Source organism: Botrytis deweyae (assembly GCF_014898535.1).
Source record: "Botrytis deweyae strain B1 chromosome Unknown BDEW_034, whole genome shotgun sequence".
Lineage (NCBI taxonomy): Eukaryota > Fungi > Ascomycota > Leotiomycetes > Helotiales > Sclerotiniaceae > Botrytis > Botrytis deweyae.
This window is the reverse complement of record NW_024066241.1, coordinates 22185-34757: the sequence shown is the minus strand read 5'-3', so window position 1 is coordinate 34757 and position 12573 is coordinate 22185. Positions and strand designations below refer to the sequence as shown.

At 38.4% G+C, this 12573-nt stretch overlaps 4 protein-coding genes across 4 annotated transcripts; 1 reads left to right on the top strand and 3 right to left on the bottom strand.

The window, feature by feature from the left end:
* Positions 1-1781: 1781 nt before the first annotated feature.
* EAE98_010147 (uncharacterized protein) lies at positions 1782-2312 on the bottom strand (the record flags this gene model as incomplete). The annotated part of the gene is made up of 1 exon (XM_038957768.1): positions 1782-2312. One exon carries the CDS (start codon positions 2310-2312, stop codon positions 1782-1784), a length of 531 nt encoding a protein of 176 aa, XP_038805780.1.
* A 2258-nt stretch (positions 2313-4570) lies between these two features.
* On the bottom strand, positions 4571-6512 carry EAE98_010146 (uncharacterized protein). Its single transcript, XM_038957767.1, has 5 exons — positions 6303-6512; positions 6179-6244; positions 6114-6127; positions 5944-6059; positions 4571-5888 (listed from the first exon to the last, which is right to left on the bottom strand). The coding sequence occupies exons 1-5, from the start codon at positions 6409-6411 to the stop codon at positions 4871-4873; spliced, it is 1323 nt and encodes a 440-aa protein (XP_038805779.1). The 5' UTR covers positions 6412-6512; the 3' UTR covers positions 4571-4870.
* A 1773-nt stretch (positions 6513-8285) lies between these two features.
* Positions 8286-9413, top strand: EAE98_010145 (uncharacterized protein; the record flags this gene model as incomplete). The annotated part of the gene is made up of 1 exon (XM_038957766.1): positions 8286-9413. One exon carries the CDS (start codon positions 8286-8288, stop codon positions 9411-9413), a length of 1128 nt encoding a protein of 375 aa, XP_038805778.1.
* A 1267-nt stretch (positions 9414-10680) lies between these two features.
* Positions 10681-11214, bottom strand: EAE98_010144 (uncharacterized protein; the record flags this gene model as incomplete). The annotated part of the gene is made up of 1 exon (XM_038957765.1): positions 10681-11214. The coding sequence occupies one exon, from the start codon at positions 11212-11214 to the stop codon at positions 10681-10683; it is 534 nt and encodes a 177-aa protein (XP_038805777.1).
* Positions 11215-12573: the final 1359 nt, after the last annotated feature.

Here is a 12573-nt window from a genome sequence, read left to right as displayed (position 1 = left end):
CTGGCGTACTGCTTCACGACGAGTGATAAAATCTTGTATGTCGTCTTCACCTTCACGAAGGGGAGCAATTTTGGGAGTGGAAGCAAATACAAACCCTTCGACTGAAGCATTTAGTCAAGCGCCCGCAATTGTAAATATTCTTATCGAGTAAGTCATCACCAAAGCAGTAGCAAGAAAAACGTTGCCGAGTGAGAGACAGAGAAGAAGATTGCGAAGGCTAGTGAGCTGAAGATGTTCGATATTCCAAACTAATAAGTCATGGAGTGAAATCCTGGTTACTGGTGATTCTTCACTAGCTACATTTCTAGTGAGCAACTCCCCGCATGAAAAGGGTTTGGGGGAGAGGATGGGGCGCAAATAGAGATATCATATCTTTGTGGACAGGACTAATACCAGTACGATCCATGTTCTTGTATTGTGATTCCTAGTAATACGCCACTTTGATTGTAACTCTAGCTTCTTATTCCTTTTCTAAAACACTTTTGAACATCAGATGTTGTAAGTCATTGAATACTTTTTCCCGAAAGTCCTCAGCACATTGACCTGCAATTCTGGTCATCATTTTTCTAGGAATCACATCTAGTCATAGCGGTTTTCTTACAGAAAACTAGAGTCCTAGGACGGATTCTGGTTCATTATTATCATAAACGTAATGGTAGTAAACTTTTTCTTGAAGGTGGCTCCTTCCGCTCAAAATTGAACCTCCTCACTTGAATGTTCACAACGCCTCATCACCCATTTGGTACAATGATTTCCTGAGGATAAATTTTTCTTTGAGGCGGTATGTTACTATTGGTATCCACATAGTTTATGCCCTGTGATATCGCAGTTCCCGCTATGCTTTTAACTGTAATCGTAGCTTCAACCATTCCATTTTTATGTTTGTGCGACGTCCGACGGTCCCAGATCAATCCCCAGTAGTCGTTCATCTGCGGGCAGACTTTCGTTAACTTGCTCACTGTGAACATGACGTTAGCATTCGACCTGGGAATGGGTTTGTACATCTAAGTAACGGACTGAAGTTGTTTCGTCACGAGTGGGCTGTACTTACTGAGAGTATCAAATGACAGATCTGTAGCTCCAAAAAACACAGCAACATCGGCCATGTCTTGTATCTCATCCATTCTAAGTCCATAATTATGGGAGCCTTTCACAAAAAAACCAAGGTTCTTGAAAGCCATCCAAATCCTGCTTGAGTGAGTAGTGATGATTTTATATTACAGCTGCTTCTTTGCGTAATCACAACCCATAAAGCTCTGCACGTAAAGAGTTACCCAATGTTGTGATTGGTCTCCACCAATTGATGTATCGGGGTCATGTAGTATTTCATCGTCCCTGTCCATAAGATCACCAGAACTCTTGGCCAGATAGAGATTATTGATCACGGGGAATCTGTCTAGCATGGCGAGCCTGTTTAAGACAAAAGATTTAGGCGTATATGTACAGTTTGGATCTGCACCAGCCTCAGCTGCTCCTTTTGTCTCGACCACGATCCATCCTTAATTGAAAGCGCTTTTGCCTACATTCAAGTTTATTTCTGCACGGTGAAAGCACAATAAGCCTTGACAACTGACCAATTTCTGGGATATTGAGTAGAAATAACAGAGCTTGGGCTGTACCAGACGTTCGAAAGGGATGGGGTATGCTCGAACAATTTGGAGCCAGATGAAAGCGAATATGATTTGGAATAGGTCTCTACATCATTGATTTCTTTTTTTTGCTTTTTTGACTGTCTTTGGAGATGCGCAAGTGAATCTCGCGACTCTCACGATGTTGCAGATCTATGATCCGATTGTCTCGGGCTTCTTCCAGAACTGACACGCTAGCTCACCATCAACCGCAAAGACTATCCAGTAATACAGAGCATCAAATACTCTTTCTGATACCATAGATCGTACCTCCTCATATTCATCCTGCTCTTTAGCTTCGCTGGATCCCAGAATTTCCTCGATATAAACCGCTCTCGCCCATATAAAGTGCTTCTTAACATTTGCAAGTTCTGGATCATAGATTGTGGAGTCATCTCGTTCGAGAAGGGGATCGGGAGTTCGGTTTTCATGTCTTCTTTTCGCAATATTTTCTTTGAACAATAACGCAAACATAGAAATTTTCTCCAGAACCGCGTAATCTGGGAGACACCATGAAGCAGGCTGGCCCGGTGAAGAGAGAGGTGGATAAACATCTTCGTGATGTTTGAAAATCCACACGATAGGTTCGCTGGTCTCTATGGGCTTCTGTAAAATCTTGATCGCAATTAGACCCTTCTCTAATAGCCCTGTAGTGATAGAATTTATTATTGATAAAGCATCCATTTCATCATTATAATAGAATATTCAATACTTTAATACTATATTAAATAGAATGTTTTTAAGATATTAATCGAATTGATTTAAATCTCTATATTTTATAAAGCTTATTTTAATCAATAGGGTTTTGACAAATTTCTTGGATTTGAAAATTCAATTTTGAGTTTTAGTTTAAAGTAATTATCTTTATATAAAAAAGTTTATATGTTTTATAATTAGATTATATTTCTATTTATATTAGGGGCCTGCGAGCCCCCGGACCCCTTGCTTTTTGAGAAAGTATAGTATAATTATATTTATAATTATAAAAATTTAAAAAAAGAAATTTTATAAAAAGCTCACAAGCGAATTCGGTTTATCTTATATTATTACTTTTTCTCAGAATTCATTCAGATTTCAATTTCATTTAGATTTTACATTAGATCATCAACTATATCACTAAACTACGAAAGCCGTTGAAAGTATAATTCACGTGATGCTAGATTAGGGGGAGCTAGCCCTGATCAGTACTAGTGAGAGCTCTATCCTATATAGAGCTCTTCCCCTCAGAGTTAGATACACTATACTTAATATAAGATAGTCCTTCTTATACCCTTACTTTTTACCCTATGCTTCTCATCTTTTCCCTATAGAGAGTCATACTTAAAACAAAAGCTATGTTCATAATGAAGGAGCAGGCCAGTGGAATGCATGTAATATTGACTATGTAGATTAATTTTTCTAAGGTAAAATCTAACTATGAAGTGGAAGTGATATATGCACAGTAGCGTAGTGCACGTGCCACAACTTCCAACAAGCTAGTATATTAAGATAATTTTTATTAATAATCTACTTATAATATTCAATATAAACCCTACTACTTCTTTTAATTAATTATATAAGCTCTATCAAAATTTACATTATATAAACTTTAATCCTTAAAAAAAAACCCAGTTTTAAAGCTAGAATTATAAAAACTATATCATTTGAAAGCCTCTAGCTTTTTGTATATAGTTATCACTTTTTCTTTTCTTCAATTCATGTTAGCTTAAATAAACTCATTTCAAAAATTCTATAGCTAATTCAGAAGATTCTATATTCTAACACTATAATACCATAATATCAAAAACATTATAAAAGATTTATAACCAATTAGATAATGAGATTGTAAGTCATTTTAAGCCGACTATAAAACTCTATAATAAGTCTACTAAATTACTTATTAATATCTTACTGATTAAGAGGTATTTTGATAAATAGTATATATATAATATGATTTTGTATTAGACATTTTTATTATTATATAGTTATATAATAGTATCTTTTATTAAATTGATTTATAGTAGAATAGAATAGTATGGAATAATATAAAAAATTGTTAATAAAATGAACTAAATTGATTAGTATACTTACTTTTTATAATACAATATAGTTCTTTAAGATACAATTTAAATCGATCTTATTTATAAGCATAGAAACTACTAGAATTTCATTATGAACTATCTAAATCTAGGATATTCTTTAAAGAAAACCTAGGAAAAAGCAAGTAATTTTGCTTCAATTCAATATAGCTTTTATAAATTGATTTCAATTTAATTCTTATATTATATATTCGATTCATCCCTAAGCTTAAACTTTTTACCATTTTTCACTATTATTATAATAATAATATTCTCTTATTACTATTAAAGCCAACCTTTAAGATCACTCAGCTGCTTACTCATAGGATCTTTCGCAACAATATATAAAATGCTCATCGAAACTTTGAAAATTTGAAGAATGAGGTTTGCCTCCGAAGCTTGAAATCAGATTTTTGACTAGCTAAATAATAACAGGGTTGAAGGTTTGAAAGTATTACGGAGTTGAATTGAAGCCTTCAAGCTAAATCGTTAGTTTCCTACTAAAATTATCTAGCTCCCGGATCTTCTGGCTTTCCCGAGTATTTAAATCAATGCAACGTCTCTTCGAAAATGACAGATGGATTAGAACTTGGTTTTTCTATAATATTACAGTAGAATCACGAGATAAGATAAAATTCCACACGGCGAACAAGAATCATGGGAAACGTTGGCCAGCCCATCCCGACAAGCTGAGTGATTCACGTCGAATTAGACACAGAATTTTTGAGAGAAGATATGGGATGTCGTATTTCTCATGAAGAAGACGTCGAGGAGTCGATGCGAAGAAACACACGAGTACAGGGTAATACATGCACGTTAAAAAAGTATCGAGTCCTACTTGGAATCACGAGAAATAGACGGTCTGGATGTTTCATTCTCGAATCAGAAATTCTTATAAATTTGGTATATAATGAGCTACTAAATAAAATTCTATTTGAAAAGATAAAGAAGATTTCTCGTCCACCTGCCATATTTATGAAATATGTGCGATTAATCGAAAGAAAAAGCCACTGAACCGTTGAAAAATCCCACGGCTCCAAGTATATACAAAGGAATCGAATAAGTTGAAGGTATGTGAAACAATCTGAAAGAAATATACAAATATGAGGCAATGGATAACGTCTAGCTACATCTTCATGATATGTTGAGGCTCAAACATCGTCACCCTCGTCACTAGATCGGAATCTAGTTGGGATTGCACTGTGAGTACCAGATGCTATATGCAACACAAGTTGTGCCAGGGACGCAATTAGTGGCTCCAGTCCAGCCCTGTCCACCACATTGGTTCCACTCATTGACAAGCGGACCGCCAGTCGAAGTAGGGCTGGCGCTAGTTGTTGTTATGGTCGTGATAGTAGAGCCTGGAGTCGTTGTAGTAGCGGAAGTAGTAGTGGAAGTGATTGAAGATTTGCTGGTAATAGTGCTAGTAACAGTGCTAGTAACAGTGCTAGTAATAGTGCTAGTAATAGTGCTAGTCATAGTGCTAGTCATAGTGCTAGTTGTGACTGGTACGGTTACAGCTGGCTTTCCGAGATCCACGTTGACCGCATCGAGAAATCCGGCATTTGCGTAAAGTTGACTCATATCCCACATCATGACGCCGCCAAAACTGGAGAAACTCTTTGAATATGCGATGACGCTCGCAAGAGCGGCCCCAGAAGTGTACCCAGCTCCAGCTCCAGTGTTTGATGGTATGCCTAGCATGACTTTAACGTTAGGGTTTAGTGATACTGTCTTGGCCCAGTTGTCCCAAGTGTCAAAATTGAAGTTGTTCTGTGTTGAAACACCGGGGACGAATGATTGTACTCCGCAGTAATTGTTGTAGAATTGCACCCAGACGATATCGAAAGATACTGTTCCAGCAAGCATTGGTCCATCTGCGGCATCAGGGTAGGGACACTGTGGAGCAGCGGATAGAAGCCATGTTTTGTTTTTATCTGTATCCATCAACGAGCGGAGCTGATTTCCAAATGTAGGCATATTGGATACCGTGCTTTCGAAGTCAAAATCAAATCCATCAATTACAGCGGTTCCAAAAGGTCGAATGTCACCAGAGGTGTCAGGTCCAAACCACGACCAAAGGTTATTTGCAGCGGTTATGGCAGCTTGTGTGGATGTGAAACCGCCCTCGGTATAAGTGGCCCCGCCAACAGAAAGCAAAATTGTCTTGCCATATGTCTCCTGGCATGTGGTAATGTCGGCTCTAGATTGGATGTTAAGAGAAGGTGCTAAGTAAGGAGTTAAGAGTTTATACTTACTCGAGCTCTGAGCAGTAAAATAAAGTAGATCCTGAAATTACCGTGCATGGGTCTCCTTGGTTGGCAAAGTTGAGGACTGGCGTGTTGATAGAACTCAAAAATGCGAGGGGGATGATCTACGCGATTGATTAGAAAATTAGATAGGGACTTCTTTGAGAGTATGTCTGTACGTTGATTTCCGTATCTTTATCTTATTAGCTTTGTTAATATATGTCGTTCGGCTGAGGGAACTTACTTTGACAATAATATGAGAGCCGTTGCTGGACATAAGCTCCAGAGCCCTGTCCATATGAGTTTTGTCCTTTTCTGAGTTAATACAAAATCTACAAGTAATGCTAGAGACGTTCAGGCAAGCTCACCCCAATAAACGGCAACATTACTCTGCGAGGTCGGATCAAAGCCCGCAATCACAGAAGGAATACTGGCAATAATGCCCGCAAGAGGAGCGAGTGCAGAGAGCGACGGCATAATTGAAGAAATTGTTGAAGTTCGGTTGTGACTGTGAGTCTAGAATGAACTGAGTGGATCTTGAGAGTTTCGAAAAGTCCAGCTATCGAAAGTGTCTACTTTGAGTGAAGTCTCGTTGTTTATTGGAACCACTCTTTGGATGGTAGACTCGACCTTCTTATACTTACTTTTGTTATTTTCACAACCAACACTCAGGCGATTACATAGCAGTGCATTTGTGGCTCCTCTCAAGGTGGCCACACGTTACTCAGATAATTGAGTTTAACAAACAGCAACATCTCAATCAGGTTGCAATCAAATAACAACTTTACATTGAGTTCTTGGAGGTAAGAGGTCAAACGACGATATTGACAATTTCCCAAAACTGGGATTCCCACATTCCAACCATTGACGCCCACGTTCATTCCTCACGGAGGTAAGGGGTTGTTAGAATGACTTCTCGATAAGGAATTCAATATCCGCGAGGGCCTACTTAGTATCTACTTTCGACTGAAAATGTGATATAACACTCTCCTCGGGAACAAGAAACAGTTCCAAGAATCATCACGGGCGCGGAATTTGAGGAAATTAAGGACTCAAATCCTGATGGATGGTGATTAAGTCGCATGTGAGAGACATCTGGAATTACCTTTCCCCGGCACATGCAAAACATTGAATATCAAAATATGGAAGGTGGGTGATAAAATGCCCGGTCGATCGTCAGGGGTACAAGATTGCCGATAAGCCACTTGGTGGGATGAAGGAAAAAGTGGATTTACCCCAGCGGTTAGGAGAAAACGACTTCAGCTTGAGGGGCTTCAATGAAACGAATGATGAAAAAGCTTATTGTAACGTTACTCGGTGACCTGATCAGGCATTCTGTGTACACTCGAGTCGGCGCTGGACAAGATTTCAGAATATGTGTCAAATGTTTCAATCCGTCCATTTCGGTCAGAAGACTTCTGCCGAAGGAATGAATGATCAATTTTACCCACAGGTCTTTGCGATAAGCAGATAAGGAAATGTGTACACAGTTCGCGTGGAACAAGAAACTTTGGCTGCTTCCTAGTAATGCTTCGTCATATCCGTGCTCCACGAGATTATATCTTTCCATCGTGATGAATCTTGATAGTCAGGCGTGTCTAGTAACCTTCCATTGCAACCCCAGCGGATGGGAAATGAGGTACCAACGACCTTAGGAAGAACTTCGGCATTAATTCGGACGCTAACCATTTTCGAGATATCGACATCCTCCTATATTTTGCAGCCAACGATGCGTACCTAAGTCTTTGGGGCTTGAAGTGGAAGCGAAATCTAACCACAGAGTCCAAGAGGTGGAGAGTGCTTTTGGTAAGGATAATCTTTGGCGTGGTCGGTATTTGAAAAGACATGTCGCAAATACCAGCATCAGATGAGCTTGTACCCCATAAGGTTAATGTTTAAGATCGACGCGTCACTCCTCCACGTGAGATGAGAAGCTGCACTTACACACAAATACTGCTGATGCAACAGCGTCCGTGAAATCAAAAGCCGAGTATTTGACTGCTCAATACTGCCGGTGTATGCATCGAAGTTTGACCCTTGTGAAAGCTTTCGCAGACGGCCATTCTGGTCAAGCTTGATGAGAGATTGTATGCCTCAATTGTATGGCCTCAAATTCTGGAACATGCATTATGTAACCACCGATCGGTCCTGGTGGTCTGAATATGAGACACGGCGGCAATTCAACAAGCTTGGAATCTTGGATGTAAATGTCCTAAGTTTGTGAGGATACCAAACTTATTAGAGTTTGAAGACAAGCTCGCGAGTGACACGAAAAATGGCACACGTGTCCTTTTAACCTCAATTCACGTCAATTACCACAACTTCAAAATTAATTATTAAATCACAACATAATGGTATCAACTCGCCGCGATCGCTATGAGGATAAAACGTATCCCCAACAGCATAATAGAACCCCTGTTAAAGCTAAAACCCAGGCTATGCTTGATGGAATAGCTGATGGAATTGTCACTACTTTCAAAGCTCGAGTATTCAGGGCCTACAATGTCGCACCTCGCACCGGATATCGACATTGGCATGATCGCGATCCAAGGCGTCTACATGATTCTACAGTACGTAAAGAGACTAGAGGAGCAAAAAAAACCCTTACTCCTCGCGATATACGTGCTATGGAGATCATGATCCAAACGGAGGGTTTTGAGGCTAGATCCCTCAATTGGAAGCAATTGGGAGAGGCATGTGGATTAGACCAATCCGGAAGGACTATTGCACGAGCTATGGGATCTATGGGATATCGAAAATGTATAGCTTGTTGCAAGGGATGGGTTACACAGAGAACAGCTGCCGCTAGACTCCAATTTGCCCGCGATATGCTAGCTAAATACCCTAATCCGGAGGATTGGAGAAGAGTTAGGTTCTCTGATGAGTGTCATTGGGGTTTCGGGCCTGAGGGAAAGTATAGGATCATTAGAAAGCTAGGCCAGAGGCTCTGTCCTGAGTGTATTCAGCTCAGAGGGGTAGAAAAGGAGGAACACCGCAATAAGCAACACTGCTGGGCGGCAGTGGGCTACAACTTTAAGAGCAATCTTATATATTACGATGTTCCTGGGAACCGGAATGGCAAGTTGTCCCATAAGGTTTATGTCGATACTATATTGGATGGGGAGGTAAAGCGATGGTTAGCTGTATCGAAGGATTTCGTACTCGAGGAAGATGGTGATTCAGGACACGGCTATGGGGGCAAGAAGGACAATATAGTGAAGAAATGGAAGAGAGATCATAGTTTAGAAACCTATCAAAACTGTCATGATAGTCCTGATCTCTCAATCATCGAAAATATCTGGCAAATCCCAAAACAAGTCGTTCGGAGGCATGCCCATTGGGACGATACAACCATGCGGGAGCTTATAAATGAGGGTTGGGAGCAAGTTACTATTGAACATATCAATAAACTAGTAGATACTATGCCTCAGAGGCTTAGGGATGTTATTAAAATGAAAGGACAGCTCACTGGGTGGTGAAAAGGTGGTCAAAAGGGTGGTTTTTAGAGTGGTTTCCCCCTCGAAACAACTCACTTTCAGAGGGAATTGAACCACAACACTACCTTATATCAATTATATAATTATATCACTCAAAACAGTACCCTATATAGCATCGATATTAATTTTTTTATCTTATACTGAATCTTAAAGCTCTGAATATAGCGAATTTAAAAGTCTCTGTCAATGGAAGCGAGTCGATCTTCCGTAATGAATTATTCTACGAATATTGCACTTAGAATCATAAAACTTATATAGAATTAATCTCTGATATCGAATTAATAAAACTACCATATTATTCTTATTATAAATATAAAAAGTGGTGGTGTTGAATCAATTGAAAGAGAGGTGTTGTTCCATTGAATGAGAATTACGAATTTGTGTGTGCCATTTTTCCTGTCACCCGCGAGACAAGCTACGCTCTAGTACCCTGTGATTCATGACTAAGCAAGCTTACCTCATCGCTACACTCAATTTAATAACGTGTTTCCCCCCAAAAAAGCACTTTTTCGAATATCACCTAGTCGAATTTTTGAAATCGGAAAATCCAATTCAATTAATATAGTTTCAAATTGAAAAAATTTTGTATTATAATATAGATCTTAATTGATAGAATTTATAAATAAAGTTTGAATAGAATTGATCAAAAATTTATGGAATTGGAGGTAATTGAATGAAATTATGATTTTTGAAATAGTTTTTAGGTTTTTGAATTTTCGAAATTCAATTTTCATTTAATTATTTTCAATTCAATGAATTTTTGATTAAAAGTATTCAAATTTTATTTGTTGATTTTATCAATTGAGATTTATATTATAATATAGAGTTTTTTCAATTTGAAGTTATATTGATCGAATTGAAAGTAATTTAATTATTTTAATATAGGATTCAGCAAAAAGTTGATTAGATCAAAAAAAGTCACGTTTTGGAAACACGTTATTAAATCGAGTATAAACTCAAACCTCACGTCCATCAACTTGACTCGAAACATGTGTTATTTGACAACGTTCGGGAGCTAAGGTTACGACATTAACTAATCTTTCGTAGGATGGGCGTTTTCCTCATTCGCTTGGATATATCACCCTCAAAATTTTGCAGGCATGTTATGTTATGATCATCGCGCCTTCCTCCCCAAATAACTAGCCCTGTCAGCGTCCCATGTATGGTGAATGAGAGAAGGGCGACACAATAACACTCATGATCCCTGACTAACCTCCAGCACCAAGATAGATACGGTCGAATGGAGTGTCTACTTACTGTCAGTATCGGTTTCATCGTTGCAGATATCCCTAATCGAGCTTTCTTTCATTCCTAAGAATTTTCCCATGTTGATCATCTCTGCCTTTTCCGTATCTTCCACCACCTTCTCACAATTCTTGGCGCCTTTCAGTCTGAATCCTATACGTCTAACTGCTCTGAATGCCTCCCAGTTATTTAGATCCTTGACTCTGTCGTATCCGTCCAGCTTTTGGGCGAACCTGGAACGCATAAATCTTGTAAAGTAAACACCGACATAGTGGTAGGAAGCTTTCCGGAAGTTGGTATTCTGAGGATCGTACACGAGACGCTGTTCACCATCTTCACAGGGTAAGAGACTGTGATCAAGGAGATGTAAGATGACTGGACATTTTTTGCACAGACTTTTCCACGGAAATCTAACCCAGTTATTGTTCATACCTGGTTGGTAAGCCAAAGGCTTCATAGGATCTTCGTCTTTTGCTAGGAGGGTGATATGCGTGCACGCTGCTCTATCTTGGCCATCGTTTCTAGTAATGCGATCCATTGGTATGTGATTGGTGGAGATCAAACTACAGAATTGAAATCGCACTTACACACTGCCATCCGGCTGATAGACACTCGTCCCTGGAGTCATCGGAAACATAGAAGAAAACTTAGGGTCCGTTCGGATCGATTTCTTATTTAATTAATGAAATCTCTAATAATAATAAAACGACAAGGATAATTAAATTATTAAAATTAATATATATTAAATATATTTGATTGAGATTAACATATTTGGAATAATATTGGAATATACGAAATTGAGTTGAAAATAAAGAAAATAATACTTTTTCTCAAATACGTTTGTTCAATTATATTTCAAAAACTATTATTAGTTTATTATATAAGAAAGGTTGAGAAAATTTGTTGTATTTATTATTTTAAGATTATTAGACTCAATATTTTATTAACTCAAATATTATATTCACTTCGAAATATTTCAGCTATATATTAAATCTAATATAATCTAATATATATTAAGCTCAATATTACATTCGGTAAATACAATATTGGGCTAATATTTCTAATATATTAGTATAATATCCAAAAAAAAATCGATCCGAACGGGCCCTTAGTGGGAGCATCTTTTTCGAAAGTTTGAGCGTCATTTGACGCCGCAATTACACATTCAATCTTTAAGAAGCAGTTCCGGACTTGTTCGAGCAGTGACTCAGAAATGCTTCATCGCTCCGAAGGTATAACAGCTGAACGGCTTCGCTAACTTGCTGATTCAAATTTATAAACGCACCAAGAACATCTTCACCGGCTGGTGGAGCCATTGCGGCCAATTGTGAGGTGAAAACTTTTTTTACGTCGCCCTGGCGCAAGATTACTGTTTCGTTGTAGGAATGAAAATGGTTGACGATCTCGATTGAACTTTGCGTGTAATGATTAAATAATGCGAGAATGAAAAAAGACGCACAGTATGGAGTGAATTTTTCAACTTGCAAATACCTTTGGGAAGGTAAACAGCTTCCCACACTGCAAGCATTAGGATAGGAAGAGAAAGTTTGAAGAATAATCTTCGGTTTGTTCGGTGTTGATTCAGGATTATTAGCAGCTGAAGACCCCATTTCTGTTGTAGACTTCTGGCTTGATTAGCCGATACTTCTGATGTAGAGACCGTTTTATAAGACTTTTACTGTCGTTAGACTTAAATCCATTGATAGTCGATATCTCAGTCTAAATTTTACTGCTGGTATGATGAAATAGTGGCGAGAAGGAAGGGTTATTCTGTATCTATAACTACCTAGGTACTATTGGTCTTAAAATTTCTATGGTATCATTTGCACTTCTCTACCTTGAAGACTTGTTATAAACTAATTCTTCAATCTTTTGACACCAAAACTCATACTTTTCA